This window comes from Trachypithecus francoisi, unplaced genomic scaffold (genome assembly GCF_009764315.1).
Source record: "Trachypithecus francoisi isolate TF-2019V2 unplaced genomic scaffold, Tfra_2.0 Lachesis_group1, whole genome shotgun sequence".
Lineage (NCBI taxonomy): Eukaryota > Metazoa > Chordata > Mammalia > Primates > Cercopithecidae > Trachypithecus > Trachypithecus francoisi.
In genome coordinates this window covers 150448792-150471687 of record NW_022681454.1, presented here as the reverse complement: position 1 = coordinate 150471687, position 22896 = coordinate 150448792, and the positions used below count along the sequence as shown (strand labels likewise).

The following is a 22896-nucleotide window of genomic DNA, read 5'->3' as shown; positions in this document are numbered from 1 at the left end:
TTACTTTAAACTGATATTCACACATTTAGTCATTTAATTTTTAATTAAACATTAAACATGAATCATGGAATTATACTACAATTATGAACATTTAGGTGTATTTCTTTACGATCTCTTTTCGTTGTTTTTTTTTTTTTTTTTTTTGAGACGGAGTCTCATTCTGTTGCCCAGGCTGGAGTGCAATGGTGCAATTTTGGCTCACTGCAACTTCCACCTCCTGGGTTCAACCGAGTCTCCTGCCTCAGCCTCCCGAGTAGCTGGGATTACAGGCATGCACCACCACGCCCAGCTAATTTTTGTATTTTTAATAGAGGTGAAGTTTTGCCATGTTGGCCAGGGTGGTCTTGAATTCCTGACCTCAGGTGATCCACCTGCCTCGGCCTCCCAGTTCTTTACAATCTCCTTTATGTGTGTATGTATATGTATAAAATTGGAATCGTATTTCATATATACATTGTCTTTTTTTTTTTACACTATTTATTACATTGGGGACATTTTCCTGCTATTATATAACCTTCAAACACAACACTGCATACTATGCTACTGTACAGCAGTATTTAATAATTTTCATCATTCTATTAATGTGAGCCTTTGCCTCAAGCAAAAGACACACCTGGAGTTTTTCTTAACTAATGTACCCCCCCCTTTTTTTTTGTCAAGAGAGTCTCGCTTTGTCACCCAGGCTGGAGTGCAGTGGTGATCTCGGCTCACTGCAACCTCCACCTCCTGTCCCAGCCTCCCGGTAGCTGTGACTACAGGCGCTCATCACCACGCCCAGCTAATATTTGTATTTTTAGTAGAGATGGGGTTTTGCTATGTTGGCCAGCTGGTCTTGAACTCCTGACCTCAAGTGATCTGTCTGCCTCGGCCTTCCAAAGTGCTGGGATGGCAGGTATGAGCCACCGCACCTGGCCTCCATTTTTAAAATCCCACACTGGAATCATCAGGCTAACCTTCAGTCTTCTGTGGTAGATGCACATGCACAGAACGTATCAGTGGTGTGAACATTTTCTGGGGGACCATTAAGATAATAATATCTGAAAAGGCCAAAGGAGACAAGACAGGGAAAACGCAGAGAACTGCTGAGTGGAATCACATACATGCAGGCACATCCTCTATGTTTTCATGGCTGCTACTGTACTAGTCTCTCAGACAAGGCTTTCTTTTAAGGTGTCACTGCTGGTGGGAGACAGAAGAAATGGTACAGCTTGCAGGTGGCTGAAGGAAATTCTCTATGGCTTCTGTTCATCGGGTAGAACAGCCCATGAGGAAAACAGGAGATGAGGTGGGGAGTGCACTGGGATCTAGGGGAAGAAGTCCCACGTTCAAGCCTGCGCTACTGACTGCGTGGTGTCAAAGGATCCAGGCAACCTCTCTGAGGCTGAGTCTTCAGATGACGGTGAGAACTGGGACACCTGCCCTCCCCTTCTCACAGGGCGCGTGAGCACACGTGAGCATGCTTGACAAATGCAAGGCGCCACACAAACAGGAACTGCACAACCTCACCACCCTTTCTTTTTACTAAGGTTAAAAGTTTACTATGTTGAAAACAACAGTTAAAAGGAATGGAACTACATCTTCACATAGATGTAAAGGTAAAAATAACAACGCTGAGTAGGCCTGGCGCAGTGGCTTACGCCAATCCCAGCACTTTGGGAGGCCAAGGTGGCCAGATCACTTGAGGCCAGGAGTTAGAGACCAGCCTGGGCAACATGGTAAAACCCCGTCTCCACTAACAGTACAAAAATTAAACGGGCCTGGTGGCACATGCCTGTAACCCCAGCTACTCAGGAGGCTGAGGCACAAAAATCACTTAAACCGAGAGGCGGAGGTTGCAATGAGCCGAGATCCCACCACTCCACTCTAGCCTGGGCGACAGAGCGACTCACTCTCAAAATAAATAATTAAAACAAAACAAAACAAAACCTGAGTGAAAAGAGCAAGAGGCAGAAGGCTACACTGAAGTATGATTTCATTTATGTAAGTTAAAGACTAATAATCAATATTTTGTTGATGGATATATGAATGTAAAATTTTAAATGGACTAAAAGTACCCAGACCAAATTCATGACAGTAAACAGTGATTCTCTTGGGGAGGGAGAAGTGAACAGATGATTTAAAAAAAAAAAAAAAAGCAAATATGGCAAAAGTAAGAGTTGTTAGTTCTGGGTAACTGAAACACAGGTGCTTCTTTGACCTCTCCTACATCATTAACTTTCTCAAACTTTCTCAAAAATAAGGGACAGCCAATGTTCACAGCAGCATTATTTGAACAAACCAAAAGGTGAGAGTTATCATCCAAGTGTCTGTACATACAATGGAGTATTACCCGGCAATAGAAGGGAAGGAAATGCTGACACATGCTACAATGTTTTTGAACCTGGAAGACATTATGCTCACTGAAATGATCCAGTCACAAAAAAAACCATATTGTGTGATTCCACTTATATAAGATACCCAGAGTAGGCAAATGTATAGACACAGAAAGTAGAAGAGGGGTGAGCAGGGGTTACAGGGAGGGAGCAATGCAGAGTTATTGTTTCATGAGTACAGAGTTTCAGTTTTGCAAGATAAAAAATTCTGGAGATGGACAGTTGTGGTGGCTGCACAATGCAATGCACTTAGTGCCATAGAACTCCACATCTAAGAATCAATACAATGACACATGAATGTACAAATGGAAAACTAAATGCAGAAGCTCTATGAACTATTCCAAGACAGACACTGATAAACAATGATGATTACAATAGGGGTGGAGGGGAAGAAGGAGGGAGGAAAGAAAAAGAAAGTGAGTAAAGTCCAAAGCAAAGGTCAAGGCCACTGTCCCATCTGTCCTCTGCACTCCTGAAGGCAGATCGAGACTGTGTGGACTGGGTACGTGGGAGGGCAGAGGAAGGGCCACTGAGAGTGCCTGGGGCTCCGCTCAGGACTCACCGGCTGGCATAAAATGCTGGGCATCCACCACGGGCTTCTTATCTCCGTCAGAGCTGCTGGTGCTGCTCCAGCTCCCCCAGCTGCCCCGGCTGGCACGCACGCTGCCCGAGGAGCTCCCACAGTCGGAGCTGGAATCAGAGCAGAACTTGTCCACACATTTCTTCTCAGGTTTCTGGTAGTAACCCTCTGGAGGAAGAGTGAGAGCAGTCATGTTTCCCTGAAACAACTGTCAACCTCATGCATTTCTAACAGAAGGAGAGAGGTGATGGGAGGGGGAAGGCCAGGTTCATCTTCAGCTACCTTTGCTCATCTTGCAAGAAAGGAGGAGTTCATGGAAACTAATGGTTGCACTTTGAGAAACAGTAGGGGACGGGCTATCTACTCTGCCTATGGAAGGAGCAATTAGGGGCTAAGAGGGCCAATACTAACTATATAAGCATGATTCTAGAAATAACAAATAACTTCTACCAAGAAGACTGAGGCTACTCTATTGCACCGGAGATTCATAGGTGAATTTCCCCCTCTCTTTTAATAAGATGTCCGCTAAGAGTTTCAAAATACTGATACGTGGGTGGGAAGACTCTTCAGTAAGACCAAAAGCAACACACGTGTGTCAAGGGAATGAAAAAGAGAGGGTGGAGATAGAAACCAGCTAAGCATGCTGGCCTGTGTCGTGACATGGGGCATGTGTCTGGAGAAAGTGGGTGTTGGTTGGGAGGGTTGCAACCCCCACCACCCTATACCCTACATGTACTGCCCTAGCCCCCACTATCCTGTATCAGCCCCTGGACTCAGCACTGGGTGTCCCTCTACCTACCATTCCCAGGGACACTGCCCAGCAGGCCTTGGGTGGGGCAGCAGCCTGGCTCTGCAGAACTGCTGGACTCAGGTACGGGGATAGCACTATCTCACCTGGCTACTCCCCGCTTTCACCAGACCCATCTGCAGCAAGCAAGCATCATTCCTTCAGCAACATGCCTGAGGATAGTTACGACTGGCTAGACTGGGGGGGTGAGGGGCAGCACGAGAGGCCTACTGAGACTCAAACGATTCTTAGTTTTCTGGTCTCACCCTGAAAGGTTTCCACTGGGGCTTTAGTTATTAGCTTATTAGCTAAGTTGCCTGTAGAGGTAAAATCATTGAGGTGTCATTTCTCTTATTAGATACTTCCTTGAGAAAACAAAAATGTCAACAGAAGCACCATTTGTAGTATCATCACATACCTGCCTCTCTCTGGGCAGCAGGCAAACTGCTTGCAATTTCGGCATCTGCTTTACAAACCTCCCCAGTGCTTTCCTGTATACACCAGCTTCTTACATTGATGTCACTACTCAGCTCAGACCTCTCAAAGTCACTGCACACAAGCTTTAGGTCACTCTGTTCAGGAGGCCTGGAAGAGCCACACACACAAACAAAACCACATCTGTATTTTATCATGTACACATGCAGACTGCCTTTCCATGACTTATTAGAGGTGAAAATATGAATCTGGGACAATAGGAGTCCTCCTCTCTTTGGGTCTGGTGGAAGAATATGATGAGCAGAAAGGGATACCAATAAGAAAAAGATTTTGTCAGGGAAATTAAGTGTCTTGAAGAAGCAAGGTTTCCAAAGCAGACTGCCACACTGCCTGGGTTCTAATTCTGGATCTGCCCCTTACCAGCTTGTCAAACCACATACTGTCTGGGCATCTCACTTCCTGCAGCTGTAAGAACCTACCTTCTGCAGGACTGAAGCAAGGGTGACCTGAGGGGTAACTATTCTGTTTATTATGACCCCAGGTAGCGCAGGTGGGTCAGTGGCTGAACAGGGCATAGCAGAGACCTGCCTGTGCCCCGCGGTTTTCTCTAGTTCCACAAATGCCCCTGCCTCTCATAAGCGGAATGAAGGTCTCCACACTGAGGGATGGCCTATGCTTTTCCCCTAAAAACTCCCAAATCTGTTAGTGTTTTATAAAGGAAAGCTACCAAATGGTCACTTTAAGGTATTTTTAACAAAACAGAAACATAATGGGAAAATAATTTTACAAACATATTTTAATCTTAAGATATAAACATCTACACTCTCAGATTATCTGTATCTAACATCACCAAAGTAAGTTTAAAAGTTAATAGCCAAATGCAAAATTATAAAGTGAAAAACAGATCAAAATATTAAAGGGATAGTAAGAATCACGCACCTTGAGACTGGAACAACACCCCTTTTCTTGTTCTTTCTACATGTTCGACTTTTATTCCAATTTAAATTTTGTAAATTTCCGTCTCTTTTCTCCTGAAGCTTTTTCTTCCTATAAGGATCTTCTTGCTAAAGAAGAAAAAGTCAATGTTTAACGGTTTAAACTAAATATGAATAAAAACATGTTTAAGCGTCTGAAGACCGACTCCATCTGAATTCAGAATGTCCCAGTCTGTTGAAAACTGAGAAGTACGTTTCTCAGCCTCAGTTGGAGCCTTTTCCTCTTTTAAATGTCAGTCATGGTCTATTAACAGACCCAACGGGAGAGGGATTCCCCTTGCCCTTTCAAATTATGAAGTAGCTCAAGTCTTTAACATCTTCTAATACTTATTATTCCTCTTCCTTCCATATGTTGCCCCCTTAAAGTGGATTCACTGCCAGTGGGTAGGCGGTGGTGGGAGCTCACACACCGAGACCCAAGGGCTTAAAAGACACATCTCTTCAGGGTGTTAGGTCCTTTCAGGAGGAAGATGTCTTCTCCAGGCACCTCACAGAGGCAAATCCCCTAGATCCAGAAAAGTCCCCTTCCTATTGACTGAAGGATTCACACTTCATGGAAAGCAAAGATTGGCTCATTTTACCTTCTCTTTTAGAAGGCTGGCCCAGCTAGGCATTGTGAAGTTGAAACATACACTCGACTAACACAAATAACTTGGAAGGAGAAAAAGAAAAGGTTTTAGATAACCTGCAATACCTACAAGTTCTATGTCTGGGATATTCGAACCCTCATGCATCTATTACAGCAATGTGCATACCACAAGAAACAAACACTAGAAGCCAAATGGGATTTTAACTGTATAGGCAGTGGAATTATGACATTTTTTATTTCTCCTTTATACACCTTTGTTTCCCCCAGTAAGTATGTATTAACCTTTTTCTGATTCTGAAGGTAATTTAAAAACCTGACAAGTTAAACATACAAAGCCCTATCCTACAGGACCTTAGGCTAATTGCTTCAGTTTGAAGCTAAACAGAAGGACACGCAGACTCAGGATTTAATGTTAAACAGACATGCACTACATTTCTTCATGTATTGTTCCCTGGCGTATTTCTAACTTGGAGGGGGGGTTTCCCACCCCCTGTCCACTCAAGGGCCAACAAAGGCTTGTCGACACAGCAAGTACTTGAGCCTATCCATCCCTCCAGGGTCAGGTACAAACAAAAAATCAGTCTCTCAGTGGGGTCTGAGAAAGCGTGAGCTGGTAAGCAGTCACTCTCATACTTGGCTGCCTTTCTCAAATCCACCTGGTTGGAACTGTCATCCTGTGCAAGCGAAAGGGTGAGTACATTCAGGACTACTGAGAGGCGGGACTCGGTGACCAGAAGTATCAAAGAGTTCTCCGTGAGTATGACAAAGAAAAGGAGAATGCAGGACAAGCTAGATTCAGAGGCGTAAGACGTATCCCAGAAAGAGTGGCAGGGAGCACTGGGATGTAGATGAGACAGAAGAGGCCGGCAATGGAGGCAGCAGGTGGAACAGGGAGGGAAAGCGAGCCAGAGCACACAGCAACAGACTTGTCAAGAAATCCGAGGAAGAGCAAAGCACCACCTGGCTGCTTTCTGGTACAGAGGGTCCCAGACAAAGAAGGGCAAGACTAACCAGGAAACTGAAGAGTCACATGGAGCTGCAATTAGGAGCATATCTCGGAGGCTAAACTGCCTAGTTTCAGTCTTGTGACTTGATTACCAGCTGTGTAACCTTGGGCAAGTTACTCAGCCTCTCTGCCACTTAGCCTCTCTGCCTCAGTTTCCTGAGTCATCCTCAAAGCACTGTGTGAACTAAGTTACCTACCATCTCATAAGCTATTTACATGAGGCTTAGTTATCGTCATCATTATTATTGGGTTATTTGGAGGTTTTTTTGGTGTTTTGTTTTGTTTTGTTTTTATAGACAGGGTCTTGCTGTGTTGCTCAGGCTGGAGTGCAGTGAGACAATCATGGCTCACTGCTGCCTCAACCTCCTAGGTGCAAACAACCGCCTACCTCAGCCTCTTAAGTAGTTGACACTACGGGCAAGTGCCACTATGCCCAGCAGCCTTTTTTTTTTCCCTGCAGAGAAGGGGTCTTGCTGTGTTGCCCAGACTGGTCTTGAACTCCCGGGCTCAGGAGATTCTCCCGCGTCAGCTGAACTACTTGTACTAGTTAAGTTTGCTGAGGTCTCTGATAGAGGTGATGATTTAACAGATGGCAGTGTGGACAAAGATTTCCTAAACTTTACTAAAAAAGTAAAGGAAGAAATCAAGAGAAATCACAAACTTACTGCACTAAGCCATTCTTAAAGCCACTGCGTATAAGTAAAATCAAATAAGCAATAACTAAGTTTGCTTAGTTTCTTAGCAAACTAAGAAAAAACTCTGATACACAATATTTGATAGAGTTGATATCTTTAACACAGAAAGTGCTCTTACAGAGAATAAAACATTCAAAAGAAAAATGGGCAAAAGACATGAAATACAAATTCATGAAAGAAATATAAAAGCAAAAAAAAAAACAAGAAGAGCTCATCCAAAATATTTCATCATAAAATAATGTTTTAGAAAAGGTAAATTACAGACTACCTTGTGGTCTCCTCTTTCCATTTTGGTTTTAGAAAACACAAATGTGTTTATGATGCATAAGCACTAAGAAATGGCTGGGGAAGCAGGATCCTGTTCACTGTGTCTGCCTCTGAAGTGTGGAAGCAGAACTAGGTTAGACATTTACCTCTAAATTTCTAGAATTTCTTTTCAGTGGTAGTGTTTTGGATGAACAGTTTTTTTGTGTTTTTCAGCCTTCTACAAGAAATGAAGGAAAATGCTCACCCTTTCCTAGTAAGAAAACCAAAACATGACTGCTCACCTATCACACTGACCAAGATTTTGCAAACAATTGCTGCTGCACAGAGGAGAATGAAAGCAGCATTCTCAGACATGACATGTGAACAAATCAGTACCAACTTTCTGGAAAGCAATCTGTCAGCACACATAGGAGCTTTACACAGTTGATACCTGTATTAGTCCATTTTCACGCTGCTGATAAAGACATACCTGAGCCTGGGCAATTTACAAAAGAAAGAGGTTTACTGGACTCACAGTTCCATGTGGCTAGGGAGGCCTCACAATCATGGCAGAAGGTGAAAGGCAGGTCTCACATGGCAGCAGACAAGAGAAGAGAGCTTGTGCAGGGAAACTTCCGTTTTTAAAACCATCAGATCTCGTGAGACTTACTCTCATGAGAACAGCACAGGAAAGTCCCACCCCCATAATTCAACCACCTCCCACCGGGTTCCTCCCATGACATGTGGGAATTGTAGGAGTTACAATTCAAGACGAGATTTGGGTGCGGACATAGCCAAACCATATCAATACCCTTTCATTCTATTTTTTGACATTTATAACAAAGCCTTATGAGGTGCACAGGTAAGAGGAACAAAATTGCTCATCACAGACCTATTTATGAAAGTAAAAAGTTGGAAACAATCTTAATGTCCAACTGCAGGAGAATGGTTTAAATTATGGCACAGTTAAATAATGAAATGTTATATAACCACTGAAGACAAAGCTCCCCATTTAATTTTTATGGAAAATTTAGTTATAATCTTATGGAAAAGTTACAGACAATAATAATTATCTTAACTATTTTAAGATACTAGTTTTCAAAAATTTGCATAGAAAAGAATACAAAAATGTTAAAAGTGGTTTATTCTGGATAGATCTTTTTCTACTTTATTCTTTATGCTTCTATAATAATTATGAATTACTTGTCTAAGGAAAAAAAAATCTGCTTAAAAGAAAATAAAAAGCCAAAGCTAGGGTTAAAATTTAGTTTGCGGATTCCAAACCTGGGCTTCAATCTTCCTTGCCAATAAATCCAGAGGAATGTTCCATATGTATTATATACACAGATTTATACAATTTTGTAAGCTGCAAAATTAGGCTCTAAGAATGTGCAAGAAAAACAAACACTGGGCACTGCACTTGGGAATGTACTTATTGAGAATGATTTTTGCCAAATGAACAACGAAATGGAAAGTATTAATACACTCACAGGATTTTAAAGAACAGTTCTACAAAACAAGGAGTGAGTCACAGAGACAGGAAAGAAATGATAAACCACTGCCCCCAGATCTGCACCAGAGAATCCACCTTGGTTGACTTGGCTGGGGACAACCTTGGGCCACAAAGTACGGCCTATGCCATCCACATCCCTCAGATGGGCATGTCTCCTATGAACTGGCTGCCACCATTAGATGCAGATGTCTGTCCTACACAGGTTTACAGACCAAACAAGGAGGGAGGATCTCATACAACCACTGAGACCGACAGCAAGAACCACCTTGAGCTCTAGGGACAGAGGTAAACCGCAAGACGCATGCCCTCAGGGATCTATGGTAAAGACACACAGAGAAGAAAGTAACTTGAAGAAATCGAAAACTGCCATAACCAAGGGCACAACTAAGCCTGGCACAGCCAGCCAGGAAGACTTCAGTGCTGGGAGGAGAGTCTGAGATCGGCAATGGCACCCACGCATGTGGCAGCTGGAGGCCAGTGGCAGCACCATTATTCCTTAGTGCCATCTTGGGCTGAGGGGACCTTGGGATAATCATTCCAGTCTCTCCTCCCAGCACACAAGGCTGTGCATCTACTGGAGTCAGTGCATGGCAGCATCAGTTTCTACTTCATTGCAGGGCAACAGGTAAGACTCCAAAGCCCACGTCAAAAGGATGTTAGGTTAAACTCCTAACTTCATTCATTCCCTCCTAACCCAAATTCAGTGACTATTTCTGCGCCTGAAAGTGTGCCCTACCCTCACCTTCAGGCCTAGCTTTCTGTATACTTGCTATACCTGCACCATCAGCCAGTGTGCAAATTTAACACTGCCTCCTCCCCAAGGTTTGAACTTGGGGCCCTTGTCTTTTCTCCGTGCACACCTCACAGACTCCATGTCTAACCTCCAAATGGGTAACCCCTAAATCTTAAGCTCCAGGCCTAACTTGCTGCAGAAGCTCTAAGCTCCCCACTTCCCAATGTCTACTACACATCTCACTTCAAAGTTCAGCCATCCCTCTCTGTTGGTAACGATCAATATTATACCTATCACTTTGAGACTTACTGCTTGTCAGTACTTTGTAAGTGTTGCCATTCTAAAGCAATTCTGATATTAACCCATCTAATCCTCACAACTCTTTGAGGTAGGATACAATTATCATCCTCATTTTGCAGAAGGAGAAAAATGCAATGTTAAGTAACTAACCAAATATTACAGAATGAATACATGATGAACTAGATTCAAATCCAGAAGAAGCCTGGCTGTAAAGTGCAAGCTCTTAACTATGATAACAACATTGCTTTGACAGACATAAAAATGAGCTTATCACCTCCATCAGAATTATCCATTCTAGTCACCCAGGCTTGGAACCTTGGAGCTATCTTTTGTAAATGGTCATGTAAAAAAATGACTCCTCTCCTGTATGCATTTAGTGCTAAGAAGTCCTGATGGTTTTCTCTTCCAAAATGTCTCTTATCTACTTTCCTATCCTTTACTCCTGCTCAAATGTAAACCCTGATTACATATATCTCCCCGCAGAGTAACAGCCTCTTTGTTAGAAAAGAGCTGGTATCCATTTCTTCCTTCTCTAATTCAATCTCCAAAACATTGAGAATGATCTTCCAATAATGTCTTATATTCACATTCATTCAAAGTATTTACTCAACTACACTGGTTCTAGGTAACAGGCATCCTGACAGTCTTTATAAAACTGAATTGAACAATATCCAATTATTACCTTCAGAAAGATCATAGCCCACAGGTTGCTTTCAGTTTGCTAACCACTGTCCGCTCCCCCGCCCCGCCCCCCACCAGCTCAGAAACCTTCAATAGCTCCCCAAAATCTGCAGAAAGGTCCCAAAGCAACAATCCTCAGGCCAAATCCTCCAAAACAACTTTTTGTTTGGACAAATGTGCTTTTAACAAATTTGATTCTGAAACTCCTTAGCAGGTAACAGTTCTTCTGTTCTCTACGGAGACCACCACCTTCCTATTGCTTTCACTCAGCCTATGTCACCATTTGTGTTTCCCATCAAGACCTCGGGAAGAAAGTCTGAACTTTCAATCAGCATTCAATGGCCTTCCAACCTAGGAGGACTCTGTCCTCTCCCTCCCATTACTTCCCCAAAGGTAGCTTCTTCCCAGTCAGATGGCTCCCTAATTGCACCCAATTATGCCTCAACGGTTCCTCCACCTGGGGGCTCAGTGCTGCCCACTACCCACCTTCCCTTCTCTGTTCTTTCACATGCCACCTGCACAAGTTTCCACCTCCTCTGGGAGCTTTCCATGGCACCCTGGCCTATATAGACTTTTCAATCTCTGAAATCCCCTCTACTACGAATCTTGGTGTTTGGTTACACAGAAATCTCTTGTCTTTCCAAACAGACTGTAAATTCACGGTTTGGACTGCTTGCAACATACTTATTTTGTATCATTTCCACTTTATTTGAATTAAAAAATTCATGTTTGTTATAAAGTTTTCATAAAAGAGAAGAAAAGAAAAAAGAAAAAAGAAATAATCCCAAATCCCACCACTCAGAAATAACTAGGGTCTCCCATTAATTATTCTGCAAACCTTATCTGTGAGTATTTTTCTATGACCCTACACACATGAAAGAATAGCAGTACAGATGATGGGAATATTTATAACACTAGGAATATACATAATTGTTCACTAAAAATGTAAGGGTCAATTTTATATGAATTTAACATAAGAAAAATAAACCAAAGTAGAACCAAGGGAACTGCCAAGTTTCAAATAATTATTTCTTCAATACATGCTATATTAATTCCTTAAGGATCTCTCTAAGGTTAAGAAAAAGACTGTACAAATATTTTCTTAAGTTATTACCCTTTTAAACTACACATTTCATGTTTTCACAGTACTGGCTCTCTACTAAGAAATATTAAAATTAAAATTTATTTTCACCTACCTCTCAATCCCACTTCCTGGTTTTTGCAGATTATATTAGATTTTTACTTGGTTAAAGTTTCAATTTTCCGATCCGTTCTGTGGTTATAATTGCCAAAGTTTTAGTCTTTGCTCTGGATATAAAATGGATTGAAACCTCAACAAGAGACCTTTATTATGCCTTCTTCCATCTGAGTGTTCATTTGTACTTCTATCTTGCTTGGCTAAATTTCATTAACTTGATTTTACAAGAATGCCTTATGATTTGTATTTAAGGATGTCTGCCTGTTGCCTTTGTACTTGAGTATTAACTTGGCTGGACACAATATTCTTTGTTTACATTTCCATTCTCTCAATGATACTGCTCCACTGTTTCCTGGTGTTAGATGTTCCTATCGAAAAGTCTGAGCTTAAGTTTGTACTTCTTGATTTTCCTGTCTTTGCACAACTCTTTATGTTTGAAGTTCAATTAATTTAACTAAATGCCTATGCCCATTATGATGTATCAGTTTTTCCTGTTGTACACATTGTGCCCCTTTGATCTACAAATTTAGTTCTTCCCTCATATCAGGAAAATTTTCTTCTATTATATCATGAATACTTTTTTCATCTTTTAGACAGAAGATGATAGATATGAGGACAAAGACAAACAAAAAGCAATACAACTCAGCAAGAGTGTGCCATAAAATATGGATGTTCAGTAATAACTGGATAGAAGGAATATGTTAGTCAAGTTCTACTCTGCCATCATTATCTAAGAATTACCCATTTGCTTAAGAATAGACTCTCTTCAGAGTTAAAGCTATCTGGTTTCTCTAAAAATTACTGTAGTAACATTTATATAATTAGAAGGTAAATAAAATTTTCTGAACACACACATCAAACTCACCAGTTACTAATATGGATTCAAATGCAGTGAAACATATGAAATATACATATTCACTTAATACTCAGTTCTAAAAATGAGTTTTGTTCTTTTTAATAGGCAAGAAAAAAATACAGACCTCTACGAAAGATATGTCCTGTTTCTCAGAACACATGTCTTCTCTAGATGTTTTGTGAATCTTCTTTTCTGAAGAAGGCTTTGTGTCCACCTTCTTCAAAGTTTCACAATGATCTACTTCATTCTTGATAGGTACTTGCTGGTTATTCCCTTTAATAAACAAAAACAATTCAATTTCTAGCTAATAGTTTCCACTCACATTCCCCATATTCTTTCCTACACCAAACAACTAATTTGACTTCATGAGAGTTAAATTTAGCATTGTTTTTAACATCCATGATGCTCTAGAAATTTATTTTGTTCATAAATGAAAGTATACTAAGAGTTCTACAAAAAGTCTTTAAAAGAGGTCAAGGAAAAAAGGTCGGGGGGGGACACCAATATTCACAGCATCATTATTCATAATAACCAGAAGATGGGAAAACGCCAAGTGTCCACTGATGGATAAACGGATAAACAAAATATGGTATATACACACAACAGAATACCATTCAGCGTGACTCATTGCACAACAATGTGAAATACTTAAGATTACTGAACTGCATGATTAAGATGGTCAAGATGGTTTTTTCAAAAAAGGAATGAAAGTCTGGCACATGCTACAACATGGATGAACCTTGAAGACATCATGCTAAGTGAACTTAGCCAGACACGAAAGGACAAATGTTTTATGATTCTACCCATGAGGGACCTACAGTAATCAAATTCATAGAGACAGAAAGTAGACTGGTGGTTACCAGGTGTTGGGGAAAGGAGATAATGGGTATTTATTATTTAATGGGTACAGATTTACTGTCTGAGACGATTAAAAGTTCTGGAAATGGAAATGGATATAGATAGTGGTGATGGTTGCACAACAATGTGAATGTACTTAATGCCACCAAATTCGATAATTTAAAATGGTTAAAATAACTTTTATGTAATGTATATTTTATATATACATGTTTTTAAGCTGGCAAAGAAGGTGAGAAGGATAAAGACTTGGATTCTGGTCATGACAGCCACTAATTAGTTTTATAGTCAAAGTTAAGTCTCCTAAGCTGCCTGTGCCTTAGTTTTCTTATTCATCAAATGAACACAATCCCCCCTTCCTTGCCTCCCTTGTCTGACAGTCATAAAGATGAAAACAGAACAGATATAAATGTAAAGCATCCCCACCAAAGGACACACGACTGTTTCATGGAAGGTCCTCCCTGCTACAGTGAATGCCCGCCCTGAACCTGTGGAGCAGCCAATCGGCAGAGGAGCCAACAGCTGATTAATCAGATGGCAAAAGTGGGTGCTGGGAGGAACCTTTTCTGAAAATATGTTTTCTTCAATTTTTCTTTTAAATGATTTCATAAGTATACTTCTTCTATCTCTTATCCCACAATAAAGGCAAATGAACTTCAACTCCACAATAACCGGCCTGTTTTCTAATTTGAAACGATGTATTTCAGTACCTTCTTTTTTTCTTTTCTTTTCTTTTTTTTTTGACATTTTTAACCTTTTATTGTACATACTGTTTGACTTATTTCAATATACATGGATACAATCAATCAATTAAATAATGAATCAACACACATTTTCTTTGTTTACAATTCATTCTGCAGGACTGACGTGAAATCTGACTCAAGAGACTTGCAATTTAATTGAGATGGCTCGGGCATGGATACACTGGCAAATTATAAAACTATGAAATGTTAAATATACATTATAGGAAATGTCACAAGCACGAATGATTAATTACTGAGAGTGTTATGCTGTGAGTTCGGAAGCAGTGAGATCACAGTGGGCTGGTTGTGACCTGGGCTGGTGATGGGGTTTCTGAGATTCATGTATGCTAAAGCATATATTTATGGCTAAGTTCAGGCACAGTTTGAAAAATGGCAAAATGCTAAAAAGCAGGTAAGTATAGATACCTATTTGTGCATCTTGTCCTTTAAAAGTGGGCAAAGATGATGAACTGTAATTGAGTCATGTGCTCAACTAATTAATACACGTTTTAGTCCGTCATTCCATTTGTTTCACTGTTTTCATTCAAAGCCATCTTCTTGAAGTTCTGCGGATTGACCAATTTCCTAGCTTCTTTTTTTTTTTCTTACCAGTAAATGTCTTTTCTAATTCAGTACCTTCTTTTTTCTTGAACTAAGAATCCCTAACGATACCTTTGAAATCTGAGAAGTTTAGATGACCACGGGGCAGAGCAAATATTTCCCAGCAAAGCAGGCTGCAGGCTCCGGCAGGATAACCTAACCAGATTATCAGCGGAGGCTCCAATCCAGCCCTTCTGTGGGACTCGAGGCAGGTCAGGTCTCTCACCCACAGAAGGAAAGGAGGAGTCAAGTCCCCTCTGATTCTGAAATTCTGAGGCTACAAATTAAACTCACTCAAAGCAAGATACATAAAGTTTTCAAATAACACTTACCAGGTAAACATACTTTTATTTGGTTAACAGAAAATTATATAAATATTATGTCACCATAAAAATGCCAGCCAAGCAAATGGCACACACCTTGTGAAGTAATGCAGGCTTTTATGGTTTAAGTACAACCAGGACATATTAGGTCTTACGCTTTCACAAAAAGGGACTCTATCCCAAAATTAAGTTTATATTCTCCAAATGTTACAAAATGAGTACAGAAAATAAATCCTTTGGCCAGACTCATTACATAAATAAAATAAAGATCATGGCATGTTTTTAATGCTTTTGGCTGTGATGGAAATACAATGACCAAAGTCATATCCAGAGACAAAGCTGATCACTATCAACTGCTTCCTTTAATAACTGGGAATAACTTCGAGTTAGTGAAGAATCGGAATCAAAGGCTACTAAGGCTACTTCCCAGGAATTCCTGTCTCTATAGGACAATCAACTATTTGCCTAGAGGGTTTAGATCGACTTCATTGAGAGGACTGCTGGGACACATCTTTCAGATCCCTTTCAAACCTGTGCATTTCCGAACCATGAGCATCCTACAGCAGCCCTGTGGAATCATTACCCTCCATTTCCTACCTTGTCAAAATTAAAAGTCATTCTTTAGCAGAGATCACCTTTGAAATTTAATTCCTTCTAAAACACAAACTGACGGTTAGATATCCACAAAGGAAAACATCAAGCACTGTGAAAGAGTAAAGCAGACAGCCAAAAGCAAGGCAGACAGGGTCCATACCAGAAAAAGAAAGCACAAGAATATCGCTTTGGATTCTGGAAGCCATAAGCATGAAATACAATGCAGATATTTGCCTCAAAAAATAGGTGCTACTCCTCCGGTGTCCTAATTTGTAAGAAAATGGGTTTCCTTCAGTTTTCTTCAGGCCAAGAATATAGCACTGAAAGTATTAGTCATCGAAGTTTCTTAGGAAGGATCCAAATGTAATAGCCAGTACAAAACCATCCCCAAAAAGTAATAATGCACAGACTTTTAGAAAATTAGTAATGCCTTCTTGGGGCCAAGAATCAGGAAAAACAATAAAATGAATGTTAACAACAAGTTCTGCAGTAACTCTGAGAAATTCTAACATGAAAGTATTCAAGAATATGGGACACCAAATACATATGTCATTTACAAATAGGGTCAATCCATGCAATATGGTTTGGTTCTGTGTCCCCCACCAAAATCTCACATCGAATTGTAATCCTCAAATGTTGGAGGAGGGGCCTGGTGGGAGGTGACTGGATCATGGGGGCGGACTTCCCCCTGGCTGTTCTCATTATAGTGAGAGAGTTCTCACGAGATTTAGTTGTTTAAAAGTGTGCAGCACTTCCCCCTTCACTCTCTTCCTCCTGCTCCCTACCATGCAAGATGTGCTTGCTTCCCCTTCGCCCCTCCCCCATAACTGTGTTTCCTGAGGTCTCCCCAGAAGCAGAAGCCTGTACAGCCCACAGAACTGTGAGCCAATTAAACCTCTTTATAAATTATCCAGTCTCTGATATTTCTTTATGGCAGTGCAAGAACAGCCTAATACGCCAAGTCATCCTCTTAAGCATGCAACTTCCCCATGACCTCACGGAGTAAGAGTGTTTGTACCACAGTTAAAAATCAAAAACAAATGGAAAGAACACTAATAATAATAAAGGGGGCAGGAGAAGATGTTGGCGGGAGGGGGGTGGTGAATATGTTAATGACCTTCACCTTGGTAATGGTTTCACGATGTATACTTATTCCCAAACTCATCAAGATGCATACATTATATACTGCTTTATAGGTCAATAGCTCCTTTAAAAAGTGGTTAAAAAACAGAAGCAAATGGAAGAACAAGAAACAAGTGACCTCCTCAGTAACCTGCTTAAAGTTGTACTGTCTCAAATCTAATCACAATCACGTGGTCTGTTTTGAATAAACCATTAAATCTTCAAGTTAACAGTATCTTTAAGTCAATGGGAACATTTTTTGAATTTCTGCAAATACTAGTAATTTCAGAAAGTTGAGGTATCTAATTCAGTGAACACTTTCAGGTACTGTTAAGCTCAAGGCTTAAGCTATTATCAAATTTAATTATACCTTACATTATCACAGGTAGAAAGCCATGAAATAATTTGCTCACTATTTCTCCTTGGTAGTGCTGCAGCCAACCATAGCTTGTCTTTAGCCATAATTCTAAATCTACATTATTTTGATCAGACAGTGAAAATGGTTATAAACATTTAAAAAGAGCTATATTCACAAGATCATTTACATTACACATAAAGCCCGACTCTTGTCAGATGACCAAGAGGTTCTGGAACGTGTAACAAATGTTTGACAAGTTTAACTGACAGTTGTTTGACAAGTTGATGCCAAAAACAAGTGTAGAAAAACAGAGCCTTAAAGAATGTCAGCAGACTTTATTTCTATTGGGAATTTTAATTAATTATTTCCTATAGGCCTCTCCGAAGCAGGCAGGGGAAATGGAGTAGAAAAGAGATAGACACATTTTTTTTTTCATTTTTTATTTTTGCTTTTATTTTGAGACAGGGTCTCACTCATTGCCCAGGCTGGAGTACAGAGGCACAATCAGGGCTCACTGCAGCCTTGACCTCCTGGGCTCAAGTGATTCTCCCACCTCAGCCTCCCAAGTAGCTGGGACCACAGGCCCATGCTGATGTACCACGATACCTGGCTACATTTGGCTACTACATTTCTTTTGGTAGAGAAGGGGCTTCACCATGTTGCCCAGGCTGGTCTGGAACTCCTGGGCTCAAGTGATCTGCCCACCACGGCCTCCCAAATAAGACACATTTTCTGTTACTTACAATTACTCTGTTTCTTGATGACAAGTATGTAGTCGAAGTCATGCATACATACCCTAGAACATTTTCTTCTCACACAATAAACTACACCTGGCAGGGGCAAAGCCTCAGAATAGGAGAAGGCAGATTCTTCAGGTGCCTCTAGGAGTTTTGATAGGTTAGGAAAATCACTTAAAGTATTCTTAAGAGGCAGGAAAGTCCCCACCTTTCCCTTTTTCCATTTAAAGGCAATCTTGTGACTAGAATGGTTTCTACGACCATTTGTATACTTTGGGAGAAATGGCTAAAATGTAGCAAACACACTGAGTTCCCATTCTGCTGGAATCCTAACTGCCAGTCACACAGTAGACAACGTGACTGGCACTTAGGACTCTCAGCTATCAGGCAGGTTGAGCCCAACTCAAAGACCAAGCTGTTTTCTTCAGATTCTAGAAAAGATCTTACAATGGAAACAACACACATTTCGCAAAGTAAAATACTTTTCAAAACTAGCAAAGAACTAATGTTCAAAGCTGGAAGTAAAAACTTGAAGGTTCTTATATATATGGTTTTCTCATTCTCAAGCATTCTTTGCACTTGTGACTTACCTGTCAATTATACGCCTGTTTACCATTTGCCAAGTTATTGCAATGCTCTCCTCTGAAATTCAACAGAGCCCCAAACCCTTAATATTACTAAAACTCCAAACCCTCCCTTCAGACTATAATTATCTCTCCCTCGATTTCTCAGTCCTTTCTTATTTTTAATATTTTAAATTCCTGAAAAATTTTAAATTGTACATGGATAGCAGGCGATTTATTCACTTTTTAACATCTCTGATATTTTCCTAGGACAGTGCTGTGAACATGAAACAGTCAGAACAAAATGCCTGTCAATGAACGAACTTCCCTGGGAGGAATCTCCTACTAACATATTACTTCTGTAGACAAGTAGAGAACTGTGAATTAGCACCTCTGAATTGCTGGTCTGAACATGTTGGAAAGTAAAAGTTCTTTCCTCAGTTCTTATTTGCTCTGATCAACAATCACTCTGGTACCACTTAACATGTTGCTGATCCAGCCAAATGGTATTTTTAAATTCTGGCAGTGAAAGATTTGTTGCCATTTAAAACATTATAAGCACACTATTCATCTGTACAGGAAGGAAAGATTCTGGGCAGGTTTACCATCTACAATGATACAGGCAAATCCTATGTTTCCAGACTCCCATATTAAATTTATTCATGCTTATTAAAGTGTTATTACCTGCTAATCTTGCCTCAGCTATCGGCATTGAACATCAAGTACTGGACAGGAGGATCCTGAAGAAGAATTCAAATCCTCTGACCTACTCTGACACCATATTTCTCATCCATGCCTTTATATTTCAACTGCTTTAAAGTATTAAGATATAGAAGGTCCCTCCCATCCATCTACCACACTGCCACGGGCATTGCATCTTGCAGGCGCATATCTCTTGTGGGCACAAAGGATCACAGAAGAAACACTTCTGGAGGGAGGATTCCCTCAAACAACTCTAATTTCAAGTGTGTGCCAAGTCATCCTGACTGTGCTCAAGCCCAAAAGACTAACATAACAGGAGAAACGTCCAACAGGTCTCACCCCATAATTAACCCTTTCACAAATGTTTTGTATTCTACACCCCAGAGAGTGTCTGAGAGACAAACGGAATAAGACACCCAATCACCCCATCGTAATACATGCACAGACAAGGTACGCCACGGTTTCATGTGAAGATCTGGCTAACTGCATTACCAGGGGGCATACTCACATGCCAGGTGGAGGAGACACAGGGCACAGTGTCCACCCTGCAGACATAAGTCCACTTCAGGTGTGCGCACCACTGCCAGGGGAAACGGTACAAACGGGTTGTACTAAGTGCACCAAGAATGCATGTGTGCAGCTGCCTAGACCACATTCCCCTCCGTGGACTCCAACTTGCTTTTAAATTAGAAATGTCCTTTTATAGAACATTTAAAATTCAGTTTAGGACTTTCACCGAATGCATAAAGCTCATCAGAAGTAGTCAATCCATAAAATTTCTGTACCTCTTCTCCAATATCAAGAAGTGAAAAAGATGAAGTTGTGTTTAGATGCTTCAAAAAGACAAAAGGCAACTGAGTTTTCCCAGATTAAAAAGTGTCAAAAATCTGACTATAGGCCAGCAGTGGTGGCTCACGCTTGTAATTCCAGCATTTTAGGAAGCCAAGGCAGGCAGATTGCTTGAGCTCAGCCTGGCCAACATGGTGAAACCCCATCTCTACAAAAAAATACAAAAATTAGTTGGGCATGATGGCATGTGCCCATAGTCCCAGCTACTCGGGAGGCTGGGATGGGAAGATGGCTTGAGCCTGGAGGTGGTGGCTGCAGTGAGCCAAGATTGCGCCACTGCACTCTAGCCTGGGTGATAGAGCCAGACCTTATTTCAAACAAAACAAAACAAATCTGACTATAACAGGTACAGAAATGTGTATATTAAAATGGTCAGGATGGACAAAAAAAGAAAATAAGCACAGACTTTTCTAAACTTATAAATAAGCACAATAGGCCAAAGGGATCTATTAAAGGATAATGACAATTCTCTATGGAGGTCATCCCCCTAGTCTACTTTGGCATGTATTTTCCTTAACTGTTTTTGCTGCATGAGAACATCTGTCTTCTTTTAACCAAGGAATACAATTAGAGAAGAACCAGGGCCAGGCAGCTATTAAATAAAATAGCTGAAGTTTTGTTCAGTCAGAAACATTTCATGGGCTGATTAATTTTTACAAATAGTCTGAAAATCTGAGTTAAAAAATAATTAAGGCCAGGTTCAGTGGCTCATGCCTGTAATCCCAGCACTTTGGGAGGCTGAGGTGGGTGGATCACTTGAGGTCAGAGTTTGAGCCCAGGCTGGCCAATATGGTGAAACTTCGTCTCTACTAAAAATACAAAAATTAGCCAGGTGTGGTGATACACACCTGTAATCCCAGCTACAGAGACTGAGGCAAGAGAATCACTTGAACCCAGGAGGCGGAGGTTACAGTGAGCCAAGATCACACCACTGCACTCTAGCCTGGGCGACAGAGCAAGACTCCATCTCAATAAATTAATTAATTAATTAATTAATTTAGAAAAAGGTGTCCATGTCGTCCCAACAAGAAAATACGATATTCATAGTCTTCTAAACCTATGTACTAAAATTTAAACCTCTTAATCACAACATTTTAAAAACCTGATGTCTCATCTTGAACTTTTTATATGTCTTTTTTCAACATTTAAACCTTTGCTAAAACTAAAAAACTCAGCATCCACAATTAAAACTAACGGTTACAGGTGAGAACAAATTCCATCAAAAACAGACTCGGGACAAACAGGAGAGAATTATCAAAGGGGATGAAAAGATTACCATTATTTTTCCTGGAAATTTCTGGCAAGTCTGGCTGGTGGTACTGAGGTGAGTTTCTTGGTAAATGGTTTTCAGGTAGTTTCTTGGAGGCCTTCAGTGGACAGAGCTCCTGTTCCTTGAACTCGGCTGTGTTCTCTGAAGTTTTAATGTCAGTTTCCTTAGGAAACATACATGTCTGTATTCCCTCCTTCACATTACATTCTGAAGAAGGATTATTGAAAACAATTGTGTTTTTCAGTGTGTTTTCTTCTTTATTCAGTAAGTTTTTGGGAAGGGTTAAATTCTTCTGCAGGTTGACATTTATGCCACTTGCATATTTGAGGTTGATCCAGTTCTCACCCATGGCATCAGTGCAAATGTCCTCTTTAGCAGCAGGCAGTGAGCTGCCAAGGGGCGAAGTCTGTTTTTCCTCAGTAGTTGTGCTGGTGCTGCTGGCTGCAGCTGTGCTGGTTTTGTGTTTACTGTAATATACTGAGCATTTGTGCTTCTTCTGAGAATGACCGTAGGTGGCTGGGCTTCTCTTCGTAGCATTCTGGATCCTGCTTTGGGGAGTGTTCACTGGAAGGCAGTTCTTCCCCCTGCCTTTATCAGAGGGGCCATACGTATCGAGAAAGTTCTTGCAATTGCTTCTGAATTTAAGAAGAAAAACATTTAGCATAAAGGCAAAGCAAATCAAACTCTACTTCTCCACTTCCACATCCATGAGAAAAGGGTAGCAATCAGTACGGAGCGTAAGTTCTACCTTCCCTTCTTCTAAAGCTCCAAGAGTTGTCTGCCAATGAGAATACCCATCAACTAAGTCCTTGCATGGAGACTATCTCATGATAATAACGCGGCAGCTGTTCACATAGTGACTTAAAGGAAATTTTATGAAAATAAATGTGGAGTCAAAATTTATGGTTACTTAAAATTAAATAAATCAGAAACGAGTAATATCAAAAGCGAGAAAGTGCTCCCACTCCCAACCACACTATAAGAATTCTTACTTGTAAGAATGGGAGCTGATTACATCCATGGGACCATTGTTTTGCTGTGAAGTGGAGCTAGCATTTTGCCTCTGTCTTGTTTTCATGAATTCCATGAGAATGTACTGTGCTTGTTGGAAGGCTATTAAAATCACACCCAACAGGGACAAACTGAGGAAGAAAGCAATGAGGTTCAGTATTGCATGGTTCTGACTGGCATTCA

The 22896-nt window shown here is 40.7% G+C and overlaps 1 protein-coding gene across 6 annotated transcripts in view; it reads right to left on the bottom strand.

Moving 5' to 3' along the window:
- Positions 1-22896, bottom strand: part of TMEM131L (transmembrane 131 like) — a 172504-nt gene that overhangs the window by 10827 nt on the left and 138781 nt on the right. For all 6 annotated transcript variants that reach the window (XM_033215517.1, XM_033215518.1, XM_033215519.1 and 3 more), the window contains 6 exons: positions 22695-22844; positions 21709-22337; positions 13111-13259; positions 5114-5238; positions 4158-4324; positions 2935-3120 (listed from right to left, as the gene is read on the bottom strand). In XM_033215517.1, coding sequence (XP_033071408.1) covers positions 2935-3120; positions 4158-4324; positions 5114-5238; positions 13111-13259; positions 21709-22337; positions 22695-22844 — 1406 coding nt within the window. The remainder of the gene's footprint in view (positions 1-2934; positions 3121-4157; positions 4325-5113; positions 5239-13110; positions 13260-21708; positions 22338-22694; positions 22845-22896) is intronic.